General features: G+C 40.4%; 1 protein-coding gene across 5 annotated transcripts in view; it reads left to right on the forward strand.

The window, feature by feature from the left end:
• Positions 1-25944, forward strand: part of MED13L (mediator complex subunit 13L) — a 167754-nt gene that overhangs the window by 90330 nt on the left and 51480 nt on the right. The window contains exon 1 of one of the 5 annotated variants that reach the window (XM_088064862.1): positions 25279-25396. The exons of the other annotated variants lie outside the window; for them this stretch is intronic. Within the exon in view, the coding sequence (XP_087920988.1) occupies positions 25317-25396 (80 nt within the window). The 5' untranslated portion in view covers positions 25279-25316. Of the gene's footprint in view, positions 1-25278; positions 25397-25944 lie in introns of those variants that run through there. 5 annotated transcript variants of the gene reach the window in all.

Consider the following 25944-nt stretch of genomic DNA (forward strand, 5'->3'; position numbering starts at 1 on the left):
GTTCCATACTTGACAACCTCATGTGATGTGCTGGACCACAGAAATCTTTGAGTTATGAGTGCATGGATAACTTAATAAGTATCTAGAGCATTCCATGTCAGCTCTCCTCCTGTAGACCTAATCCAGGAACTTTTCTGTCTGTAACAGCTCGGTCAGTGCATCCACAACCGGTTTTGGTCAATAACTGTGTTCACTTCTTTGTGAGCATGTAAACTGGGCATTAATGAATGCCATCAAAACTTGAAGATGGCAGACACTTAAAGCACTGCTCCCTCTCTCAGATCCTTGTAATCATCATTGCCTTCAATTTCCTGGGAGTAGCCATTAGGACTCATCCAGGGAATACCTAAATCAGTGTACCAGAGTTGACACTGAGAATTGTTGCAAGCTGCTTTTGCTTTGTGCCATGCCAGGAGCTCCTGCCAGTCAGGTCAGTGTCTTCACATGAAAACATCAGGTTTGGGGAGCCCTGGAGAGGAACTGCTGTGCCAGGAGCAGTTGGGAACCAGTGGAAGCACTGGAGCACCTTGGCTGAGTCCCCCATATTTGCTCCTGGCACATATAATGTCTTCTGGCAAATGGCACTCAGGTGTTTCATTACATGGTGACATAGTGCAGTAAAAGCACAGTAAAATAAGTTGAAGCGCTCTATTTAAATTTTTATGAAGATTTGAATTCCTCAGCTGAGAAAAAGTAACTGATTGTGCATGTACAGTTTGCTGTGATGCAGTGAGGAGGGTTTTATTTCATTGACTTTGAGAAAAAGTCTTACAAATTATTTTAATTCTGCACATTTGTGTACTTGTATTTTAGCCATCTTTCAAAATTCAGTAATGTGATCATAAATGTGTCTTGAAAATGCTGTCTAGTGATGCTGTATTAATATATATGTACAGTATTGCCAACACCATTATAAATGAGGAAAGACCAGGCAGGAAAATAATAAAAATCTATCTGACTTAATTTTAAATAATGTGTTCTTATTCCTGACTTGTCAAAATAAATGTGATAGAAATACGGAGTAATAAGAAATACTGTGTATTTTCCTATAATTCTTTGTGCCTCTGTAAAAATAAGCTTTTCTATTTCAGTTTAAGAGGCTTAGTTCCCAGAGAAATATTTTCATATTTTTGAGGTTTAAGTTCTGAAATTTTGTGTTCATCTTTGCTGAGTTTCTTCTGAGGATTACTTATGGTTTCAGTAAAACCATACACCAAGTTGGTATGTTATATCTGTAGCTGATGTTACTTTAATTGGTAATCTTGTGTGTGCTGCAACTGAATTAACTCTTACTTACTCTGAAATATTGTGTAATGTACCCAGTGTAATATAGTCTGCATTTGTATTTTAGCAGAAGGAATAGTTCTAAAACAGAGATTTTAAAATACGTGTTTTCACATGCATTTTTCGGGCAAAACCAGCAAAATATTATTAGCAGCTTAGGGTTACTTAAGGGTACTATTAAGATGGTTAGGGAAAATGCTCTTCAAACAACACCTTTTTAACAACTATTCTTATATATGCTACTAGTAGTCTTGGATTATTTTGTGTGTTTGTATTTCTGGACCCTCGTATGTAAAATTCTTGATTGAAAATATTAGTGCGCTGTGCAGGATAAAAGCATTTTGGACCGAATGTCTCAATGTTTATGCACTTTATCACCAAAGTAACCTTCTAGATAAGCTATAAATTAAGGGGTATTCGGAATTCAGTTGGTTTTTTATTGTTTGGGGTTTTTTTATTTAATAATGAAAGTAATAAACCAGTATTTTCTAGAAGCTGGTAAGATTGGTGCTTGAACGTGCTGTAAAATTTCCATTGCCTGTTTGAAATGTGTGACCCAGTTTGCAGTGGCTGTGCCCAGCTGTGCATCGGGGGCGTGGGGCTGGGCTTTGTGTGGTGTCCTTCAGGAATGGAACCGAGCAGCTGGAGCCTAGGGCTGCTGGCCCCAGCCTCAGGGCCTGGCCTTTTCATCTCTTTTCCTGCCTAAAACCATTAAAAACACAGTAGCAAAGCAACCCCAGGCGCCGATTCTTCAGATTCCTTGCCCCTTGCCAATCAGGATAAGTCCTGGGAACAATAGAAGGGCTCCAGGCATAGGGTCATTGGTGAGATGTCACTGGAGCTGTTTCCAGTTTGCTGCATATCCCCACTTCAGCCAATTCAGGTGATGCTGTGCAGTGTCTCACCCTGCTGTTTGCTGAGGGCATGGACCTGAGCCAGGCCTGTGGGTGGGTGTGCTGGGGGCTGTTTAGTCATGTCAGAGCTTGTATTTTGGTGATAGAAGTGGGGTTGAAATTGTTTCTTCACAGGTGCGTCCTTGGCTTGGTAAGAGAGGTTCTGTGACTGAAGTGACCTCCTTGTCTGGATGCAGCATTATCTTAGTGCTGCTGCTGCAGCTGATGAGCACTTGCCCGGTGTGTTTGGGGTGCCTTCCTGTCCCCGGCAGGCAGATTGGGGTCCCTCCTGTCACACAGGAATTCCCAGCCTGAGGCAGAAGGTTTGGTACTCACAGAATAATCCGGTGTGGCAGTCTTGAAAAAGGATCTTTGTAAACTCCAGGTGTTTGGCTCCTCAGGAGCTTTTCCAGAACAGGAGACAGATACTCCTGAGCAACATCCACCAGTGTGAAATGAATTGGTAGCAGAATTCTCATCCCTTTCTGTCCTGAGAAAGAAGAATTCTGTCATGCCCACTGCTTCCAAAGGCACCCTGTATTCCTGGTGTTTGAGCCAGGACATTCAGGGTGCTGCCACGGTGTCACAATCTGATTTTTGTGATGTGTCCAAGACTTTGGGTTGCCTTTTCCCCTCTGAAATACTTGGAATACACCTATTCTCAGTGTGTGTTTGTAACTACCACCTCCCTGTAGGATTTTGAGGAAGCCAGGATATGTGTGCTAGGGTATATGTTTCCAGATCCAGTAATCTTTAACTTCTGGAAGCTGTAAAACCTTTTCTTGTAGTTATTTTTTCTGGGCAATGTTATTTATATATATATAAGGTTATTGTAATGCCTTTATATATTCTAAATATTTGCATTATTTAATGTAATTGAGATATTATCTTCACACTTTTATAACTTTAAAAAAATAGCGGTATTTAAACAATAGAAATATTTTCTACAAGGAGTATACAAAAGGCAGGTAGTTCAAGTAAATAAGTTGCCTATTTCTCTGTTTCTTTCCTTTTTCATGCCTTATTTTTATTCCTGTAGTTTAGAAGCGACTGAGTATCTTCATGAGGTGTTTTTGGATACATTTGTGTCAGATACTGGAACTTCAGTAATTATATATGAAGCCTGGCTTAATCAGGACTTGGTGACCAATTAGCACAGTCCCCCTAAAGTTTAAGCTCCTTTTCTCATTATGCACTCAGTACTGGCACTGTGTGTAAAGGATAAACTAAGTGCCCCTGATGTGCTGTTAATGAGATTTGTCAGGGCTCCCAGTTGCACTGTCTGCCAAACACAAGTGTTGTCACTTACTGTATCAGTAATGAATTGACTTAAGGGCTTCTGTAGATATTTAGAGGGCCTTAGTTTGGAATATTTAAATCTGTTGCAACTCTGATTTTAGGTGCAGTGCAGCTCTGCTCCCTATGCTGCAGGAACTCCCAGGAACAGGAGAGAATGGCTTGCCTGGGTTTCTGAAAATCAGGCTACATTTGGGCCTTAGACTGATTTAAAATCCTTGTATATGGTCTTGTGAGTTCTGCAAAAACAGTACCTCTATGGGGGTTTGTTTTCACTCCAATTCATAAGTAAATACACTTTCTTATAGTCACAAATAAAACTGGTGTCCAAAGCCAAAAAAAATCTTCAATCTCTCCCCAAAACCAGAAAACTTCATTTGAAAGCAATTCCATTGAATTATTTTTGTCATCAATAATACCTTTTTAATTTTTTTCTGACACTTTTATATCTCTTTAAAATAACTTAATCTGGAAGTAAAGCTTTGTTTCATAATAGTTATGTAGGTTATTTGTTCTCAAAGTCTGTTTTCTGAGACTTACATTCCCTTAAAAATTTTTGCAAACACTTATTTTCTGAAGACTCAGACTAAAATGGTGGTGACAGGGGAATGGTTTTAAACTGAAAGAGAGTAGGTTTAAATTAAATGTTAGGAAGAAATTCTCCCCTGTGAGAGTGGGGAAGCCCTGGTGGAAGTTGCCCAGAAAGCTTTGGCTTCCCCCGGCCTTGGAGCAACCTGGGATTGTGGAAGGTGTCCCTGCCCATGGCAGAGAGTGGAACTAGTCCTTTAAATACTGCAAAATAATGTGATTTTGGTGCAATGCCACATGATCCATTAGGTGTTGTGCAACCAAGTCCCTTGTTTAAGAAACCCTCAAATGATAGGAATATAAATGGACTATTTTGTGACTGCTGTGCAGCAAAAAATGTTATGGAAATGCTTATTTTTAAACACTAATTGTCTGGAACCATTTATAAAGTTGAGCAAAAGCTATATTAGTCTTCTGAATGCCTGTAGTGTTTTAACTTACTAAATGGTCAGATTCAGGATAATGGCACAGCTTTAAAGTAGCTTTGGTAGAAATTTACTGCTGGTTTAGAAGTCAGCAAACTTGAATGAGCACTTGGTATATCCTATATAACATAAATAAGGCTGTATAAAGCAATTCTTCTGGGTGGGCCTGTAACACAAGCCCATATCTGAATAATTAACAAGGAGCTGTAGGCCAGTCTTTCCAAGGCTGAAGTGAACATTGCAGAGGACCAATCTGCTGATAGAAACAATTACACAGCAGATTCATCTTAAAATGCATCACCATTTGTGAACCCTGTTGGCAACTGAGAAAGCAAATCCCTGAGTTATGGCTCCAGTCAATTGGTGAGAGGACAGAAGCAATACTCACTGCTTCTCCCTTCTCTTTGCTTCCAATGGCTCATTCTCCTGCATAATCACTCTAACCAAACTCTGTCCTGAGCTCAGCAATATTTATTTTTAAACCTGTCTAGAAGGGGAGGAGCTGCAGTTGGAGCAGTGATGTTTGGGGGGACAAACTGGGTAGAGTTGGATTAGTAAAGTGCATTAAGAAGCCACTGGTTGTTATTCTTGGATGCTGTCTGAGTTGTAGCAAGAGGGTACTGACTGGTGACAGGGCTTTTACTTTTCCTCTTTGAGAAATCTCGTATGGTTAAAAAGAACTTTTCTATTGAGAAGAGTGGGCAGGAGGGGGAAGCAGGGAGAGGTTCTGGCAACAGATGTATGATTCTCCCTCAGACTGGGATTTTGGGGTGAATTGTTGAAACATTTTGCCCTTTGAAGGGCAAATCCTCAGGAAAAAGCCTCTTCTCCTCCTGCTTGGGATTGCAGGGCAGACCTTGTTCCTTCAGTGTGAACTCTGCTCAAGTTTCATGTGGCCTGAGCTGGAGGCAGGATGAGGAGCAAGTGTGGAACAGGTCCTTTCTCAATCCTAAGTGCTGGGCAACTCCCAAGAGCTCTCAGTTGGGCAGAGAACTGACTTTCTATGTTCTGAGTGCCTGCACTTTGGAAGTTGAGAATTTCTGGACAAGTGACTGGATAACATTTCGGAAACAAGAATTGGATTCTCTAGCAGTGTGTGGGTATGGGCTGTCTGGAGTCCCTCAAGGTAGGATAGACCCACTTGTCTGGACCCACATGTGAAGCCCTCTGCTTCACAGTCATGGCACACAGTATATTTATGTCAAGTTTTCTTTCTGAAAAATCAATAAGCATAAAATGTTGTTGTAAGAGATTAGACTGCATTTAGTCTCTCAACTCTACCCTGTTAATAATGATAGGAGTGGGTAATTCCTAAGGAGCAGACCGTTTTTCCAGGTGCCCAGCAAAATACTCTTCCAGCATTGCCAAGCTAATCTTTGCCAGTCCTGTGCTTGATGCTGCCATCTACTGCCACCAGGTCTGGTGATGCGGCAGGGATCAAACCATGGCTTTTCTCTGTGGCAACACGTGTGGTCCAGACTCCTTTGCTGTAATGACACCTCTGCAGATTTGCTGTTACAAGGCTTGGATGTGGATACTATTCTTCAGGATGGGAAGTGCTACTTCTGGAGTAGCTCATGTGAGTGACAGAGGGTTTGCATTACACAAGGAAAAGGCTCTAAATCCTGACACTGTGTGTGCAGCTGCCTCAGTGAGTATTTTGGTCAGGATTCACCTGCTCAGGGAATTGCAGATGAAGTATCCTGTGATCCCAGGTCATGTCTGTGGCAGTGCCTTTAAATCCTTGGTGATCTATAAAGAAAAACCCAACAGGAATTCCTCATACATCACTGGATTTAGCAATGCCTATGTGAAGCTTACCTGTATGAGACTTGGAAAATATTTTCTTCCTGCAGGAGTAGACTTCCCCTTTTCCCTCCACCCTTTCTTCTTGCCTTGTTGTTCAAGTTTTATCTGCATATCTGAGAACCTGTCCAGATTTGGACTGAAAAATAATTTTCTTCCTGTGCATTGTGTAATGATGGCCATCTTTAAGTGCAGCTAGACAGAATATTTGGGAAAGTTGAAACTTGCATGGAGGCATGTTGGCTTTCCCTGATTCCTGTCAGTCTGAATGTCATGGTGACAATTTTTGGAGTTTCCTCCCTGGAGGAGTGGGAGGGGGAAGGCATTCTGAGAGAAGTGGGAGCTGTGGGTGCCTATGTGAAGGATCCAAGGACTTCCAAAATACAGTCCCACGACTGATGATGTGATATGGCAGGGTGAGAGACTAACACTGATGGCTGGATGTCTGCAGGCATGGCAGGACTGTGGGGAGAAGAATCTTGAGGGACAAGGCGGTAAAGCAGGGATAGATTGAATTTCCCACCAGCCAGAGGGATTTTCTGTCTCCCGAGGAAAGCAAGCTGCAAAAATTACTTTGAGGGATCTCATCTCTTTATAATCTCTTCATGTTGCCAGCTGTTAAAGACACGGAGAACTGCAAGTGTTTTTTGGATGATGATGTCAGTACATCTAATTATATAATTTCCATCTGCTGACTGGAAAGCTGATGGAGAAGAGCTGAAGGAAGAACATTAATATTTTTTTCCTTGTTGAAGGATCCAACAGTCTAAAATACATAACTGCATGTCTAATGTACAGAATTCTCTCTTTACTAGTTTTCAGATTATGTAGAAACGCATATGTGTGCACACAGTGTTGCTGAAACCACGTTTAGATCTGACATTTTGGAGAGCAGCTCCCTAGGACAGACACATACAGAGAAATTATTTACTGCCCTGCCCAATTCCTAGAAAAAGATTTAATTTAGGAAGGAGTGGAAATGCTGCCTGAAGAGTATCAGATTCTGCCTAGTTTGGCCCCAGCCATGAGACAGATGTAGCCTTTGGCCAAGTCAGATAAAAATCAGTGTAACACAGTTACTCTGGGCATTTCAGGAAGCTGCTTATGATTATGTGCTTCTAATTTCTTAAAAAGGAATATACCCAGATCCTAAATAATCCCTTACCATAAAAATTGTCTCCAGCAGTGGTCAGAAATGGGACAGCTCAGGGAAGAGTCTTCAGATCATGTCAAGAATTCAGTTCTTTTTCTGTACACTCGGTCAGGTTCCTGCTGGGTTTGACAATACAACTTGACATATTTTTATGTTTAATAACTGTTGATGATTTTTTCTTTTGTGCATTTAATTGATTTTGAATCCACACAGAATTTCAGCCTGCGTAAATACTTGTTGGTAATTAATACCATAGCTCTTCTATGCAATGGGTGGAAAAAAGGCTGGGATTTTTGGTTTAATTTTTTCCTTCATCAATGTACTTTAGGGCTCCTACTTTGCTGTGTGAAGGAGAGAATGTAACAATCTATATCCTTTTTTGTCTCAAGCCTTTTGATTTTAGTACACATCTGCTCTCTCTCTGTTCAGTTCATCTTCTTCACAATGAAAACTCCTTACATTCTTTGTATGGAATTATTATTATTGTGTCCTGTTCATTTTCTTTATGCTTTTGAATTTAATTTGGGGGTTTTTGGTGGGGTTTTTTTCCCTGTTGGTGTTGTTTGTTTTTTTTCTTTTCCCTCATCCAGTTTCTGATTTCTCTAGAGTTGTACTACAGTTCTTTGCCTTGAATTCTAGTTTTCATATTTTTCCAGTATAATAATCAGAGCAGAATTTGTTTCTGTGCTGTTTGCCTTCTTCTTTTAATTCTCATTATTTAGCCTTAATAATTGTGACATGTCTTTTAAATCCAAAGTAAAGTCAAGGACCGCGTCTCAATGCTGAAAGAAATCAAAGAGCACTAAGTGATCTCAGGAGAGGCACTTAAGTAGCTGTAGTGTTTGTATAAGTGAGAGAATTAAAAGAACTAATTAAAGTAAGCTGGAGCGCTTTATGAACTGCCCACACAGACCTGTTTAATACAGCTCAGTCCAAACTTGTAGCACTTGTATTGATGGTAAAAATTACAGAGAAAAAAATATCTCACTGATGGAAGTTAGCACAAAGAAAGCTGTTCTAAATTAAAATATTAAATACTGTGAACCAGTTGATTGAGAAATTCTACTAGCCAGTGAGTTTAACTGTACATTCCCTCATCACATGTTCATTTTATTTACAGGAGCTAACACTGTCAGTGACACCAAATCTATCTTCTCTTCTGTTAAAGTGGCTGTTCTTTGTAATATAGGGTGCAGTGTAGCAGGATTTGCTGTTGTACTTCATTATTCTTAAGGCCACTCTTTTCACAAATCCATGATTGTTTCTGTTTGTGGCACACACACACACACACTGGTAATTTCAACTGCATTTCCATTTCCCTTTATGTACCATTTATGATCTTCGAAGTTGCATTTTGGATGTAAATTACCAGTTGAAGAGTATAAAAAGAGAAATCTATTTAATGTTCCAATTTTGAATGATGGTTTTGCATGAGTGGAGATGATTTACTTTGAGTTAAAAAATAAACCAGTCAATCCTTTTACAATACACTGTCACAATAGAGATCTTGAAATAAGAGTGTTAGTTTGGTGGGGTTTTGTTTTGCTCAAGTCACAAACTGCAAACCACTGTTTTGAGACTGGACTGACTTTGGTTTATTGTGTGTTTACCTGAAAATTCTTTTGATGATGTATTTATATTTGAGGGCATCTTCATGTACTGCAGCTTTGTCATTTGTGTGGTATTGCAGAAAAATCCAAGTCTCCTGGAGAGCAGATGGACCCATAAAGTATCCACCAAACCTCCATACTTACTTTAGAGTCTGTTTCTGGTACAGTGCAATCAACAGTAACAAAGAACTAAAAATAGCAGTGCTTTATTTTAGGCTGTCCTGATGCCTCTCTGCTTTTCTGGCAGTGTGCTTTGTGTCACTGACGTGCTCGTGTGACCTGTCTGCTACTTGGAGGTGGATTTTTGCAATTTGCTCTCTGTTTTGTTCTGAACTGCTCTAATAGAGCTGAGCACACAATTTCCTCACTGTAAAAATCCAGAGATTAAACAAGGAAGACTTGACTTCCACCACCTCTGGAGCCAGGGGATGTTGTTCTGTCCTCACCGTGCTGGGTTACAAGAGCTTTGGGGATGCGGCTGGTTCACACTTCAGGAGTTTCCGACATCTTTTGAGAAGGTTCAGCAATATTCTTTAAATGAAGACACTGATTATTTGAAGAAATCATTTCGACCAAAGTCTTATAAAAATAACAATATTTTCTGTAAATATAATAAACAATGAGAATCACAACTGAAGTCAAGTACTTATGCAGTTGGCAATGTTTCAGTAATTTCACCTGTCTTTACTCTTTGCTGATGCATCCTGCAATGGAATTCCACTGCTTTGTTTGAAAAAGTACTGAGCTGACTTTATTGATGTGATTTTACTGTTAAGCTTTTAAATATTATTACTTTTTCTAAAAGTCTCTATAAAAGCCAGTCAAGTGAATTTTTACATAGTGATTTGGTAACATGTTAAACCAAATAAATAGTTTAAAACAGTTTATAGTAAAAGCACACTGGAAATGTAAACACGAATTAAGCAAGACAAAGATGTGGTTAGTTACATGCACAAACCAACCGGTAGATCACAGAGAAGCAGCCCTATTTATTAAACAGTCAGATGGCACTGCAAAATAATATCAGTGTCATTCTGCCAAAAGCAGCAGATTGCCACCTGGGCTGGGTGAAAGAATCATCCCCGTGCTATTGTTCCAAAATCTGTAAGAGATTTTTATGTTGTAGTTAAAAGCCTTGGTTTTGGAGGCAGTTAAGAGCATCTCTGTGATTTAATGTGCAGGTAGCTGCTTGTAGGATTTGCTGGTGCCCTTAGGTACCTACTTCATGTTTCTGTCAGGGGGAATTGGGCATTATTTGTTTCTTCAAGATCCTGGTTGTTTTCTTTCTCCATTTAACAGCAACCAATTGCTTTTAAAATCTAGCTCTGAAGTTGGTTTGTGATGTAAGTCCTGTGTTCAGTGAGTAAAGGATACAGTTAAATCCAGCTGAGGGTTTGTGAGATTCAATATTTTAAATGTCTGAGTGGGTTTTTTTGACCAGTAATTCAACTTTTTTTGAAAGTTCAATATGAAAGCTTCAATTTTGTCACTCCTGTTCACTTTCCTTTGTAGATTCTCAGGTAATTCCTGTTAAATGAGTGAGGTGTATCCACCTGTTTCTGAGAGTGGCAATAGAAATACATCTTTGTTGAAATGTTTTATTATGGATAGAATTATTTAACTCTGCATTCATGGGGCTGTTTGTGTGCATGTGCACATAATCCCAAGCACAATTTTTATGCACACAGTTTCTGTCAGCATGTTAGAGAATATGGTTTGTGGGCAAAACCCCTGAGCTGACACAGTGCTCTTCCTGGCTTTCTTGTTTTGAAACAATTCTGGAGCATCTGTCATTGTTTCACACAATTTCCTGTAAAGCTGCCTGTGGCAGTTGCACTCATTCTTTATTACCCAAGGGCTTTGCAAGCTATAAAATAATGTATCTGACTACCTAATAGCCTAATATTCAGCCTTCCCAGGAGAAGGGGGAGTAGAAAGCTGGTTTTACTTTCTTTTTTGCTGACCATGCAAATCTGACCCTCGATGAGGTGCTTTTATCTGTGTTGTCAGTGAAGTCAAAGGATTTCCTGTGATAATGGCTTTTCTAGCTAGGAGGTGGTTCCTTCCATGCTCCAAAGAATGGCTCTGATCAAATGAGATTCAAATTCTGCCTTAATACAAATGGCATATCTGCATATGATTATCTTTTTAACAACCCCTTGTTTTTTTGCTTTATTTATTACTTTAGAGGCCCTTTATACTGAAATGAACTGTAAAAGCAGTCCAAAAATGTGATGCCTATGAATGCTGGACTGTGCCTGTAGATCCTTGCTGCATATGCACACACATTACATCATCTGTGCACAGCTATACATAGATATGTGTTGCTGCTCTTGTTTTTAACTACATTTTTTGTTAAAGAGAATTTTCAGATATTTTTAGTTGAAAACTGAAATGCTTGTACAGAGCCACTTTTCTGTTTTGTAGTTGAATAAATGAATATTTTTTCTGTAGAATTTTTTTATATAAAAACCAAAACAACAGCAATTAGAATTAATTTAAATTTCCTAAGCCTAATGGAATCACATTAAGATCAATATGTGGTGAACACATCGCTCTTAGTTCATTTTGCATGACAACAGTTCCATTGGGGTTACTTATAAAACCTTATTTAGGTATGTTTGAAAAATTAAATTACGCTTGTGTGGATTGGGGCTGGAAAACCCCAACCACAGACCTACTGTACCAGTGCACCCTAAAACTGGATGTTTTCAGCTACAAACAAACCCCAGACACACCAGAAGGCTTGTGCTAAAATATTAAAAATCAGAGAACAAAGGAATACTTAACCACTTAAGGTTTTTGTCTTTCAAGCGAGTTCCTTAGAAATATAAAAATGTTGCTGTAGGTTTGAGGGAAACCTTGTGAGTAATGCAAGTGAAGTGAGCTGGTGAGAGCAGTGCTCAGGAGCCAGGGTTGGGGTGGACTCCTCCCAGGGAGCAGCACCAACACCATCAGTGCAGGGAGCTGTGACCTGGGGAAAGGCAGGAGCTGGGAACTGCAGTCTGAGTGCTCAGCTGCACCATCAGGTACAGAGGACTGTGTGTGATGCCTGCTGGTTTAACAGTGCTCTGTCTCCTCCCCTGCGGTTGGATTCCTTCAAGTTCTTATTTAAAAAACACTTGAGCTGCACATAATTTCAGACTATCACATTCCAGTGAAGCCGTTGTAACCACATGATTGTTTAAAGCTCTGTCCTGCCTTCCCTGTCTGGCTGAATTAGGGTACAGTCTTCATTTGTACATTCCAAACTCATGAGCAGCTTCAAAGAGATTATTTTCCTGGCCCGGGCTGCTGCCAGGGATCCTCCAGCTTTCTGACCTGAATGTGGAACCAGTGTGGCTCTGTTTAACATTGGGCAACTTTTGGCCTGCATCCTCAGGAAGATGTTAGCTATGTTTGGGATAGAAGACTGTGCAATGGGAGGGCTTAACCAGCATCTAAGCTGCATAATTCACCGCTGGACTTTCCATTTGCAAAGCACTTCAGCAGTCCTGAATGGGTATTAATAAAACCCCTCCTGCTGTACCAACACATTTAGAAACAGGAACTGTGTATTCCTGTCCTTCTGTCTTGTGCTAAATGCTTACATTCACATGATTTTGGGGTTAATTCATCTGATACCAGCCATGCACCTCTGCAAACTTGAAACTTCCCACCATGACATGAGGTTCCAAAGTACCTGGTGTATTTATTTGGCTGGGTTTCCTCACAGGATGAAGGGAGTTTGCTGCTTCCTCCCTTCTCCCCTGACAGCCTTTAGGTTTTGTCCTGGTGATTATTTGAGATGTAGCTCTGGATGTATATTTAGAAATGCCATGGTCTCCTCACAGTTGTGTTGTTCTTGTTTTTTCTAATTGAGTCCATGGGATTACTTTGCTGGCAGAGTGTTCCTTGCATTTCAAGGAACACTTCAAATATTTGGTTGTATTTTTAGGAGCTTAATTTTATGTGTCAATTTTATGGCCAGGTAACATAGTTTTAAGTCAATATTTAGATTTTTCTTACCTGGTACTTGCTCTGACCTAGTCTTCTTAACACATAGTAGCATCTGAAGAATCTTAACAGATTTTATTAAAATTTTGTCTTTCAACAGGAGCATTAGGAAAACATTCACTAATGGTTGAAAAATGTGAGCTGAGCTATTCTACCCAGGCCATTTTAATACTGAGAGTGTTTGTTGTTGAAAGTAAGAAAGGAACTACCTAGTCTGATTCTTTTCCAAAGAAATAAATTATTCCAGTGCAGAGTTTTTATTTAATATCTGTCTGTCCACAGTCAGGTGTACTGAAGTGTTGTGTGGAGCAGTGACACAGAATTGGCTCCCAGGCAGTCACAGAAACCTCTCCTGAGGAAAACACAGGCACAGTTCTGTTCCAGTGCAGGGAACAGACACATTCTTGGGGAGTGGGGTGGGCTTTGTACCCACCCAGGTGCCTGGAATCAGGAATGGTGCTTCTTGCAGGACATCTTGGGTTGCAGGAATTAGTGAAGTTTATGTTCTTTCATCAAGTGCTGTCAGTGAAGCAGCCAAGCCAATGGAAGTGGATGAATTCAAATTTTTTTTAATATATGTCTGGTTTTACTCAAACTTTTCCTTTATTCTGCTGAGAATCTACTTTAAATATTGAGATCTAAGGTGGGCTCTAATAAAAGAATTATTAGTTTCTGAGGTTAACCTTTTTTTTTTACTGCAGGTTTCAAAAAGAAGATTAACAACCTTGCCCTGAAGTACAAGGGGGGAATAGCATGAGGGAGAAACCTATTTTTTTTCTGGTTGTGCTTTAATATTGTTATACTTTTTTTAACCACTTAGTTCCATGTGAGAAGGGATGACAGTTGTTTGTGTGTTACAGATGGAGAATGCAGAGGTGTAGGGCAGGATTGGCTTACACAGGCCAGCAGAATGAAACATAAACCTCTTCTTCATCCTGCTCTCTGGAAGGGAAGGGTCACATCCTGTTAGTGTTTAATCCAGGGAAGTGCTACTTGTGAGGGGGAGCTTTTCCTAGGAGTCTAGAACTCACACCCAGTTTTTCTATCTGCCTCCATGCTGCCAAATTTGGCTACTTCACTTGCAGTCTGTACTTCTGGAAAGAAAGAAAGAAAGAAGAGAGAAATCTGTTTCTTCAAGTGACCTAAATAATTCTCCTGCTTCCTCTGCTCAGCTCTGTGTTACTCCGTTGCCTGCAACATTAATAGGATCAGATAATATCAGAGACTTGTGGGTGTTTTTTCATAATTATCTGTTTAACCTTGTGATTGAGGGTAATGCATCTCCTCCATCTGTTACTAATTCAGCTGAAGTAAAACTAGTTTGTCTGTTTGGAGGCTGTTGGAGCAAACACTGATGGAAAATTGTGAGGAGCCTTTAATAATGTCATTAACTGACTTTGTACCTCCTTTGGAAGTAGAAATGATTATTGATGCAGGCCACCAGTCTGAATTCTAGGTCAAAAAATCTCAAAGCTCTGCTGATTCTGATAGATGTGTTGCAATCATTGTATGAAGGAATTTTGTAGGTGCTGTTTCAACTTCCATATTCTAAACCTCGTCACCACACTTCACACTAATGAGCAGGCTGGGGAAAGAAGCCAAGAAATTAATGGACCATAGAAACTAAATTACCCTTTCAACCCTGAAGGAAGTCTTCCCTCGCTCAGCTCATGAATTGATCCCAACACAAGGAAAACAGAACCTGCTAAATCCATTTGCTGGCAGTATCTTACCTTGGTATTAAATCCGTGTAGTTTTATACAAAAACATACTGTGTCATCTTTCTAAATAATTTTCCTAGATTTAGATTTCATTCAGACTTCCATGTGTGATAAAATTTGGCATCTATCTGAAATGATTTTCCCCCCCTTCCTGCTCCTCTGAATTCCCATGGCTCCTGGAAAATTGAAATCCTTTTGGCTTTATGGAGAGAGGTTTAGCAATGGAAATTTCAGGACTAGCTTAGTTTGCTATTGCACTACTTATCATCAGCCTTTATGTTATAGAAGGAAAAATTGTGAGGAAAACCACAGTTAACTGCAAAGTTCTCATAAGACACATGTTTTTAGATACTTTGAGAACCTTGATATTGTTTGGTTAAGAAAAAATGAAGCTGTATGGAATCCAGTTTTCTCACTTGGCTGACCTTATCCTTACAGTTCACCTGGACTCTGTGGGATCAGTGAATGTATATTCTTACAGACAAGGTGTTTAGAACCCTAAGACAGATGTCTTGTTTTCAGCAGCACTTCACCTGTCCCACCTCAGATGGTGACTGTAACGACCCAACAAGTAGCACTACTGAAAAATCTCTCTCTACTTAGAGTTTATGAAGAAATGAAAACCACTGAACCTGTCTGATGCCGGTGTGGCTTAAATTTGCAAAAAGTACTGTATTCTAACAGTTTAAAGCAGGTCTTGAGAAACTGTGTTAACATAAGAAGGAAACTCTTGGGTTATACAGATTCATTTCCAGTGGGGCTTTTGCCAGCATCCTTATGTCTGTGAGGAGATGTCTTGGAGCTCCGCTCCTTACATCATTAAATGTTCTCAAGAGTTGGCTGTGCTTTGTTAGGGTTTTTACACCTGAAAAGCCTCTCATGTTCCATGCTCATCTCAGCTTAAGCTGGGTCATTGTTCTCTTGATGTTTCTGTGGGGCTTTTTACCCAAGAAGAAATCAGCGAAATAAGTCAGAAGTGACAAGAAGTCTGGAATGAGAGGAGCTGCTTGTGAATCTAAGTCACTCTGGATATTAATTATGAGTCCCAGAAAGAACAGCTTCCCTGGAAGCTTGGTTCAGGACTGGTTATGTGATTGAAATAAGAATATCATGTTCCATCTCTGGGCACTCAAACTTCCTTGTAGAAGGATCCATGGCACATTTAGCTGACAGTTTGCAGCCATTACAGAGCTTAAGCCCTCTTTGGGTAAAACAACAGGAAACTCCTGCTGGATTTTGGATGCAGATTGCCCTTTGAAGCTGACTGTGTGACAAAAGTAATTCTTCCATATGAACATGTCATATATTTTCACAAAGACATAATTTCATTTCTGTCATGGAACTGTGTCTTCCTCTAGCAGATACCTGTTGAAAGTTCCATTTATGTAAAATACAAAAGTTTAGCTTTTTGTGTGATGTTAGCAATTTCTGTATGATCCAGACACACTGACAGAAACAAATTGTCTCATTGCTGATACCTGCTGCAAATTGCTGGCTGGCTGAATAGAAAATGTTCACAACTTCTGTCAATTGTGTATTGGCCAGTGTGACAAAACCTCTCACTTGGTGGGTTTTAATGTTAATGAATGATAATTTTACACTTAATTATTATATAAAGATTGTGGTCTTTGATACTTTCAGGAAATTTTTTTTTTCCTCTGAAGGCCTGTGTTGAAAAATGTCTTAACTAACAATGTGTTAAAGAGGGAAGACATAGTTCACAGAATGCATAAGGAATGTAGGTACTTGGATCTTTAGGCTGCTGGAATATCAAGAGGGTGTGAAATCCCTCTTGCCTCTGGTTAGTGTAGCTGGGGAGTTGTGTTGGGCATGGGGGCCTTTCTTTTTGTGGTTTGAGTGATTCCTGTCAAATTATGTTGCTGATGAATGAAGCACAATAACATTTAATAACTTCAGGCTGCTGCACTGCTGCTTCTGGTGGTTTGTGCTTGGGACATGGTGTGTGATCTTTTGCTTCACCAGATCATAATGGTACCAGTCATAGCTGTAGTGCACACTGGAGTTTGAATGTTCAGAAGTTTTGGCAGCCTGTCAAGTGACCAGGTTGAGGGAGGAAAAAACAGAATTAGGAAGTGTTTATTTGCTTTTCCTTCACCCTACAATTCAGTCAAAAATTAACAGTATTTAATTGAAAGCCTGAAGAGAATATTTCTGACCTTGAGGAAAATCCTGCCACATCTTGGTGACCTGTTAGAAATAATGATGTTTTAGGGGTTGTCAGAGAAGTTTTGTGAACTTGTACGGTTTGAACACTGTGGAGTCCACGTAAGCATGGCTGCTTTACCTTTTAACAGCTGAGTTCATGGAGCTCAGTAGCTTTCCCTTGTGGGTACATTCCCTTCCAGTGCTGGGTTTGCTGAGAAGAAGTCTGGTTGGAAGCTCAGGGCAAGCTGCATCTTTTTTTCCCTGCATGCTGTCTATATGTGGCTTTGCACTGTGCACTGACGCTCAGCATTACACACGTGGAGAGCTGTGTACACATGGCAGAGTCATTTCTGCCTGGTAATTAATGGGCTAATCCTGCTTTTAGAGCAATTTCTTTCATTTTATTTCCATGTTTGGGTTGAAGTCGTTCTGAACAGCAAACAAAGCTGTGCCACCACCACAGGCAGCAGCACAGAACAAGCCTGAAAGTTAAAAGCATTTTGTTTCTGTCCGTGGGTGAGAATTCAGCACAAAGCGACGGCTGCAGCACATTCCTGCCTCAGGAATTGTTTGGCCTGGCAGAGATCCTGAGTCAGCAACTGGCAGCACAGGCCAGGGCACAGGCACTGGGCTGGCAGGGGCTGAGCCCACTGAGGGCGGCACAAAGCTCCCACAGGTCTCAGAATGGAGAAATCGGGAGCTGCTGGAGGTGGAGGATGGATGAAGATCCTGGTTTCCCTTTCTCTGGGGGTCACTCTGTGTCAGTGTCCCACGGTGGGTGGGTGCTGGTCACCAGAGCTCTGTCTGGTTCACTCATTTGGGTGGAGTTTCAGTCCTGCCAAGACACAGAATTGGTATTTCAGGCATTTCTATAAAATACTTCTCACTGCAGAAATGTTTTTCTGCAGTGGTGGGGTTGGGTTTTTTCCTTTTCATTTTCTGACAGAAACTTGTTCTTAATTCAAGAGGAAAATGAGGGAGAAAAGAATTTATATTATAAAATTACTTGGTGGAACTGAAAACACTAAATCTTGCGTTTGATATGAGAATAATTATTTTTCCTTCTTATGATTCTTTCTTAAATTTTTTTCTTGGAGCATACTTTCTCTAGGTTTCAGATCATGTTTATCATGTGTAAATTTTTAAAATACAACAAGCCTTGGACTGATGTGCAAAAATAATACTTTCATTTCTACTTAAGCCTCATGTGGTTTCAGCTGTTTTTAGCTTATTTGAAATAATTTTTCTTTTCAAGCTCTTTTCTTGGTTGAGCACCTTATAGAAGGGGTGAAGTCCTTGGCTCATTTTCAGATTTACTTTATTGTTTAACTAGAGAAATCCTATCTTCATTCTGATATCTTTTAAGGTGTTATTTTGTGGGAAAATAAAATGTCCTGTCCCATTCCAATACTCTTGAAATTGCAAGTGGTTTTAATAGGCAAAACCCTCAATATATTGGGATTTTTTTCCTTCTCTTAGGATTGTGATGCTGGAGGTTACTGGTTTGGTGTCCAATACCTCTGTTCAGGAATGATTTTTTTGTGACAAATCCACCTCTCCCTGTCTTTGGCACTGAATTATTTCCATGTGCCTTGTAAAAAAATGAAGAGAGGAACATTAGGTAGGTGAGGATGAGAAAGTAACAAAAATTAAAATAATTATCTGTGACCTGCAATTGTTATTTAAACCCCACCAAACATTCAGGGCATGACTGGGAGCTGGAGTAGTGGAGATCAGGGAGTGAACATGGTCGGCTGAATTGTGCATCTTTAATACTTTGTATCCCTGCTAGTGCAGTTCTTTCTCCATTCCTAAATGTGATTTGTGTGCCACCTGTTTCAACTGCAGTCACTCTCCAGGGACATCAAATGGGAGGCAGCATGTAGGAGCTAAATTATTTGGAGAGGATTCAGTGATTGACTTAAATGTAAAGGGATTAATTGGTCTCTAAACTAGTCAATTAAACCGTACTCCGAAAGTGGAAAGATCACAAATGCATGGCAATGAATAAATTAATGCATTTTTCATGGTTTTAGAATTTTCTACATGTTGCTTAATTTGTTTTGAATCATAAAATTTATTTCATTAATTGTGATCATACTGCATAATGGACGCATGTGAAATAATTTTGTGCAGCCATCCTACTAAAGGACAGCTGGCAGCAGGCTTACAGCTCAAATTTCAGTGTGTATTAGGAGGTGTTTGCAGCCTTTGCAGGCTTTTTTACACACCATACAGCAAAGGAGAACAAATTTTCTCTGAGACCATGCTGTAAAATGAGGTTCAGATCTCTTAAAACTTTCTCTCTGTCCTGTGTAGCTCATTAAACCTTGTGCTCTTCAGTAGGAGTGTGAAGGGCGTTTTATGTCCTTAGTGCTTGGTGCTTGAGCAAGGTGTGCTGTGCAAGGAAATGGGGAGAGATTCAGGCACTTGGCTTTGCTTTGTCATTTGTGGGGCGGGGGGTTTGGTTTTTTGTTTCATTTTATCAAGGTATGGTTGAGCATTATTTCCTTCCATTTTCCTTTCCATTCAGTAGTGCTGTTGTGCTGTCACATTTAAGAGTTCAGCTGCGAGTCCTGGGAATATTAAAGCTTTCCATCAGGATTCATCTCTCTTCGTGTTCTGTAATTGAAAATACTGAGTTACTATTATAGATTTATAATCATGTAAAGATACCAGAAGATTTGGTTTGTGGGAAGAAGTTAATTTAGAGGGGGATCAAGTCTTGCAGCCCTTACAAATTTTGTTTCCAGTTGCCACTTCTAAATGGTTGTGAGATGGTCAGAAGGTCCCCAGCTCCCGTGTTCTGAGAGCAGGACTGCTTCCTCACTGGAGAGCTCCCAGTGCTGGTGTTCACCTGCCAGAAAAACTGAACTTTCCTCACTCTGGAGAGTGGGTATTGGGATATAATGCCTGTAGAGTCTGAATTTCTTTTTAAGATTGTGTGAATCTGTGACATACAACTCACAATATAATGCTTTACTTCTTTTCTCTTGGGGAGCCCACAGTAAGCAGCACTAATCAAAACTGCGTTAATAGTTTTGAGGTTTTGAGAACGATATTCTTATTATTTCTGTGTTGAACAGCCTGGGTAACCTCAGTTCCCCCTGTTGATGTACTTGCTTTTTGAATGAAACTGTTAAATTTAATTTTATGTGGAGTGAACTTAAAGACAACAAGAAATGGACGTGTGGCCCTTCTTCCCCTTTGCTTTGCTGGGTTTTTTTCCCAGGAATCTCTTTTCAGAATGGCCTTAATCTAATATAATGCTACTTTGGATAATTGCTCAGCCTCCATGGGGTGAAGGGGAGAAGGGTGCATTAACCTACATTAGGCAGGAGAAACAAGGCAGTGCCGGCCTTGCAAGCAGAGGAGGAGCCTCTGACGAGCTGGGCTTTATTTTTATAGCTCAGACGTGGAAAAGACGCACCCTGGTTGTGCTCTGGCTGCTGGCTGTGGTGACAGAGCCTGTGTGCATGTCTGGAGAGCATCCCTGTGACTGAGACTGCAGGAATTTAAATTGGGAGAGAGCAGATGAATTGTTGTGTCTGTTAACTTGTGAATTACTGGGCCCTGTGTTACCATGCCAGTGCTGCTTAACTTACAAAGCAGGGAGAGAAGCCTGGCTGCTTGTGAGAAAATTAGGTATTTGATTGTAAGAAACACATGTCTTTTCTTTTATGGGATTTTAGTTTTCATTATTTTTGAGCTTCATTTTTAGGATTTGTGTAGAACTATCTGATTATCTTGAAAGAATTTGGGTATAATAATTTTAAAGCTTCACACAACCCCTCCCTAATTTAAACATGTGGTGCAAGCAGGAGTAAGTGGCAGCTGCTGCTTCGCTTTCTTCCCCATGCTACGAGCAGTCTGAAAATGATGTGATGTTCACGTATTATTTCCCCTTGTACCTTATACCTGCTAGTCAGGGTTCTTGTCAGCTAGTCAGGTTCATTGACAGCTGGTTTTGTTCCCATATTTTTAATTTTTTTAGGTCTCCCTATCCGGGTCTGCACAGCACTGGGTGGTTGTTCCAGCTCAGTGCTCCCAGGTGAGGGAGTGTCTGGTTACTGAAGAACTCAGGGCTGTTATTTGTAAGAACACCACGTGTGTTACATAAACAAATAATGTGACCTTTCAGACTCTGCCTCCATAATAACAGAGTAGCCTTATAAAACACACAGCAATGCTTATCCACGTCACAGTGTTCATTCAGGTTACAGGGGTTTTAGAGTAGTCATTTCTAACTAATGGCTGTTGAGATCAAAGCCATCTCAAGCCAAAAGAAACTATCAGATGCATTAAATTTCTAGATTTCAGATTTAATTGTGATATAAATTAATACAGAATTAGGTATTTTTTGTTAATTTGTTACAAATAAATTTCTGTGGTATCCCATGTTGATGCTCTTCTTAAATGTGCAGTTTTGAATCCAGCAGAGCACAGAGCAAATATTGATGACAAGCTCAGCTGTAGCTTTGAGTGAGTCTGTGCTACAAGGACATAGTCAAGTAAGGAATTGTCTAAAGCAATTACTAAGGGATCACTAATGACTTGTGACTCTACTCCTAGAGCAGCATTAATTTATGAAAATGAAGCTCCCAATATAAATGTCATTTGATACTCCCCCATACCTGAGTGTTAAATACTAATTTTGTTTCTCTGCTGAACATGATTTCATCACTGACTTCACACACAACTCCTGCAATTCAGGTGTGAGACTGAAAACTAGCCTGACTTCATTTGGATAAAGTTAACTGCCCACCAATGGCCAGTGTGTAACACAAATCTTAATAGAAAGGATAATATTTTTACCCCTTTATCAGGGGTAGAGGGAAGCCTTTTTCCAAAGCTTCAGCTCTGTTTGGGTCCGTGACCACAGACAAATCATTTTGACTGTGCCAGTCAACCATCCAGCTGGAGCTGTGAGCCAGAGTAACTGATAGCTGTGTTATCTGTGATAAAACTGCCACAGAAAGCTTCAATTTAAGGGAACCCAGCATTTAAACTTTGCTGGGCTGAGCTGTTAAGGAAAGGTCAGTTTATGCCTTAGGCTGAAAAAAAAAATGGCAATAGCTGGTTGGCGAACCTCCATCAGCGCTCATCAGGCTTGTGCTGGAGTTTGGGGTTATTAATATTCAAAAGGATTTTTTCAGTCCTGATCTCCAGAGCACAACTGCTCATGACAGTTCTGAGGCCTGGATGGTATTTAAGAAATGCTGAGACTAACAGCACAAAAAGAGGGCTTTTTGGGAGATTCCACATGTAGCTAACATGTAACTTATTCATGTGTCATGAATAACTTATGGGGCACATTGAATATATGAGCTTATCTGCCTGCGTTCTTGTTTGAAAGGGTATCAGATCTTTCATGGAAATGAATCTTCCAAAGGACCCATTTCAGACCCTGTGTGGAAACAGTGCTTCAGACAGAGAGACATGGCAGGAGGGTGATAAGAGAAGGGATTTTAGGAGATTTATATGCAGTTTTTTCTGATGTGATGGTATTTTGAGTATGCTAAAGCAAGAAATACTGTATCCATTCTGAAAATCTTCTAGTTAATTATAATCCATTTCATAGTTTTCACTGGTACTATTGTTTTTAGAATACCTGGTGATGCTAGTACAGATACAAGCAAGTTCCTGATTCCTAAGGACATAAATTAAAAAGCTCAGAATTTCCAGTGAAAAATATATGTTTGTTTTGGCATTAACCTGAAAATAACTTTAATAACCTCCATGTTTCTTTTTTGGTATGCATTTATATAGTACTTTAAAGTCTATATCCTGTAGTACAGTAGAAATATGGTCACAGCAACTTCTGTGTTTTCTAAATAGGGCAGGATCCAGTGTCTCATCACGATGAATTTTAATTCATAATGAATATAATAAACTTGCAGAATCACTTTTTGGTACTGTCATCTTCAATAATTCAAAAGAGTTGTAGTTCTAAATCAGCACTGCTCTGAAGTGTGGCACAAATGTAACAAATAATGGACTCGATAATCCTCAGTGCCTCGAGCTACATGGTGTGGTACAGTCCTGACTGCATCACTCATCATCCCTCTGCCAAGGGAGCAATGTTCACTGGGATTTCACTGCAGGAATTTTATTTCAGAGATCCAGGAGATCCTTTGGGTTTGTCCAGCTTGATCTGGTATTGATTACATTTAGTAAAAATCAGATTCTATTAAAAAATTATAATTTAGCGCATAAAATTTTTAGAGATCTGAATTTCTGATACAGGGAAACTGCTTATGTTGATCTGTTCTGTGTCTCTACCCTACAACCTCTGCTTGTCTACTGCAGGTAGGATTTTTCTAACCTGACATGCCTTCAGTGCTCCTGATTTTGGAGCATTGGTGGGAGGATGCACAATCTCCTCACCTGTTGGGCAGCACTGTTGGATTGCTGTGCTTTGATCTGCTGGTTACAATCCTACTGGAGATGGATCCCAGCCCATTTCCAGTGCAGGAATCCTCTGCTGTTCTTTCGAGCGGGTCAAGCCTTCAGCATGAAAACTACAATCCTGCATAGCTGTGCTCTGACTTTAATGTGTTTATTTTCATACTGGCAAATGTATTGACCAACCTTTTGTGCCATCTGTCATTGTCCCATATTTCTGAATATATGGGATAAAGATAAATGCTATCCTTGATCCAGGGACTTGCCTTCCTTTTTGCTCCAGGTTGCCTTTGGTATTAACTGATATCAAGAGCAGGGTTTGTCCCTGAATGTAAAGAAAAGAAATACATTGCAGTGGTTGTGGCAGCCCTGCTGCCTGATTTAGTTATTCAGGGTATTATTTTGGATTATTTCTTCAGTAACCATCAGTGGTCTGAGAATGAATTCAGTTCATCATCTTAAAAATTGTGGGAAACAATTTTAGACCACCATATTTTGACAAATCACATTTTATGCACATGTGCAGCTAATAAATAAATAAATAAATAAAGCTAATAATAAATCAATAAACCTTGATGTTCAACACACAAAACTTACTTGATACAGAAAAATAAGGGTCTATAGTGCATATTTATGGGACATTTTCACCTATTATCCTGTAATACTTCGCTGAGGATCACAGGAATAAAGCTACTCCCGTTGTACATGGGAGGGAATCTCTCAATGCCAGCACACTGGAGGAGCTTCTTACACATTTGAATTATTCATTAATGAAAATGGAACCAAATATTGAACACTGCTTCAATACAGTGTAAAAATATGCTTATTTCTATGTGTAGTTTCCCAGGCAAGCATGGATGGCTGTTGCTGCAGAACCTGTTCCTCACAGCAGGAACACTGTCCCTGTTATTTACTCACAGGCAAGCCTATTCTTTGTTCTGTAAGCAGTCCAGTCCATCTCCAAAAAACCCAAACCTGGAGCTCTCCCAGCCTTCAGACATTGGGAATAAACAATGGAGGAAATGGGAGCAGTTTCTCCCATTTTCCCATCAAAGGACATGACCTTGTCTTGATGTGGGTCTTGTTCCAAGTGGTCCTACAATGGAATTACTGCTCAGAACAGGCTGATGGGATGTGCAGCATTTCCCCTGGACTCGTGCAGGTGCTGCTGTTCTTACCCTGTCCCACTGCAGATTGATGGATCCATTGAAAGAATAACCCTCATGTCCCCCAGGCTGGCAGCTCATCCTGTGTGTATGTTTATACTCAGGGGAGGGTGGGATGATGCTGGAGATGGGATCAGGGAGGGAATCCCGTTAGGGAGGTGTGTGTTGGCCTTGGCAAGGGCTTTGCTGGTGACAACCGAGGCAGTGTTGAGGTAATAAGTCTGTAACACAGCAAGTGTTTAGATAATGTTATCTAAATGCTTGCTGCATTGTGAAACTGTTATCTTAGTGCTTTTACTTCACTACTGGAAAAAGGCAATTAATATGTGTAAAAATTAATTAAAGGCAATTCATACATATACAAAGTTTCTGTCTGTGCATCTCATACATTTAAAAAAAAATCCAACAGAATATGTGAGACAACAAATGGACTTACTGATACCATTATTAAAGATCTGATAGTTCTGGGAACTGATGTTCTGTTCCCTGCTTTTTATTTCTTTGAGTTGGGGAAGAGAAAGAGATAACAAGATCAAGAGACAAGGAGTCTTTGCAAAAGCAATATGATTTAATCTGCAGCTTGGCCTCCTGTATTCTTATTCTGTGCCATACAAAAACTAGTGACTGAGCAGAGTTGTATAACCAGACATCAGTTTCCATTGTTCATGAGGCAGCAGTGTGTTCACCTGAAGAGAAGGTGTTTCAGGTGCTGTGATACAGTGAAATAATTGCTCCACCTGGTTTCAGCTGGGTGTTCATTAGCCTTGGGACAAGCTCCAGCTGCTGGGAAGTGTCAGCCCCCAGAGAATGCTGGATCCAGTTGGGCAGGGAGTCCTTACTTCCCAGGGATTGATGTGTGGAGTGACAGAGCCCCAAGCAGGTTCCAGGTTGGTGTTTCCATCTTTCAGTGTGGATCTGTGTCTGGGGCCACAGTGGAGAGGACCTGGCTGTGGGGGTCCCATGTCTGGTGCAGAAAAGGGGGCTGGGTGTTGTTGGGAGGCTGTGGCGTCCAGAAAACTCTGAAATTGTCTCATGCCTGGAAATACTTTCCTTTTAGCTTTTGTTGTGGTTTTGAACATGTAGTTTCCCTTAAGTGCCAGAAAATGGCCTGGCCTTTTTTGTTTGCTGCTCCAGGTGCTCCTCTTCTCTCTTGGTGTATGTGAGGAAGCTTTCTCTGCTAACACAGTGGCCTGGCAGAGCCCTGGAGCTCCTGCCTGGACCATGGTGTGTCCTGGGGGATATGGGCACTCTGGGAGTGCATCCCTCCCCTCAGCTGGGCACTGGCACATTTAAGGCCACTCTGCACTGAAACTGAGGCTCTGTCTTCTCTAAAATCAATGCAGGCAGCCTTTCTTCCCTTCCTTTAGTGGGAGTTTGCTCAAGTTCAGGCTTCCCTGGGGATATTTATTTCCAGAATATTGAAGAAGAGCTGATT

This window comes from Pseudopodoces humilis, chromosome 20, assembly GCF_049639895.1.
Source record: "Pseudopodoces humilis isolate 2021_Gansu_Grassland_sample_001 chromosome 20, ASM4963989v1, whole genome shotgun sequence".
NCBI classification, from domain to species: domain Eukaryota; kingdom Metazoa; phylum Chordata; class Aves; order Passeriformes; family Paridae; genus Pseudopodoces; species Pseudopodoces humilis.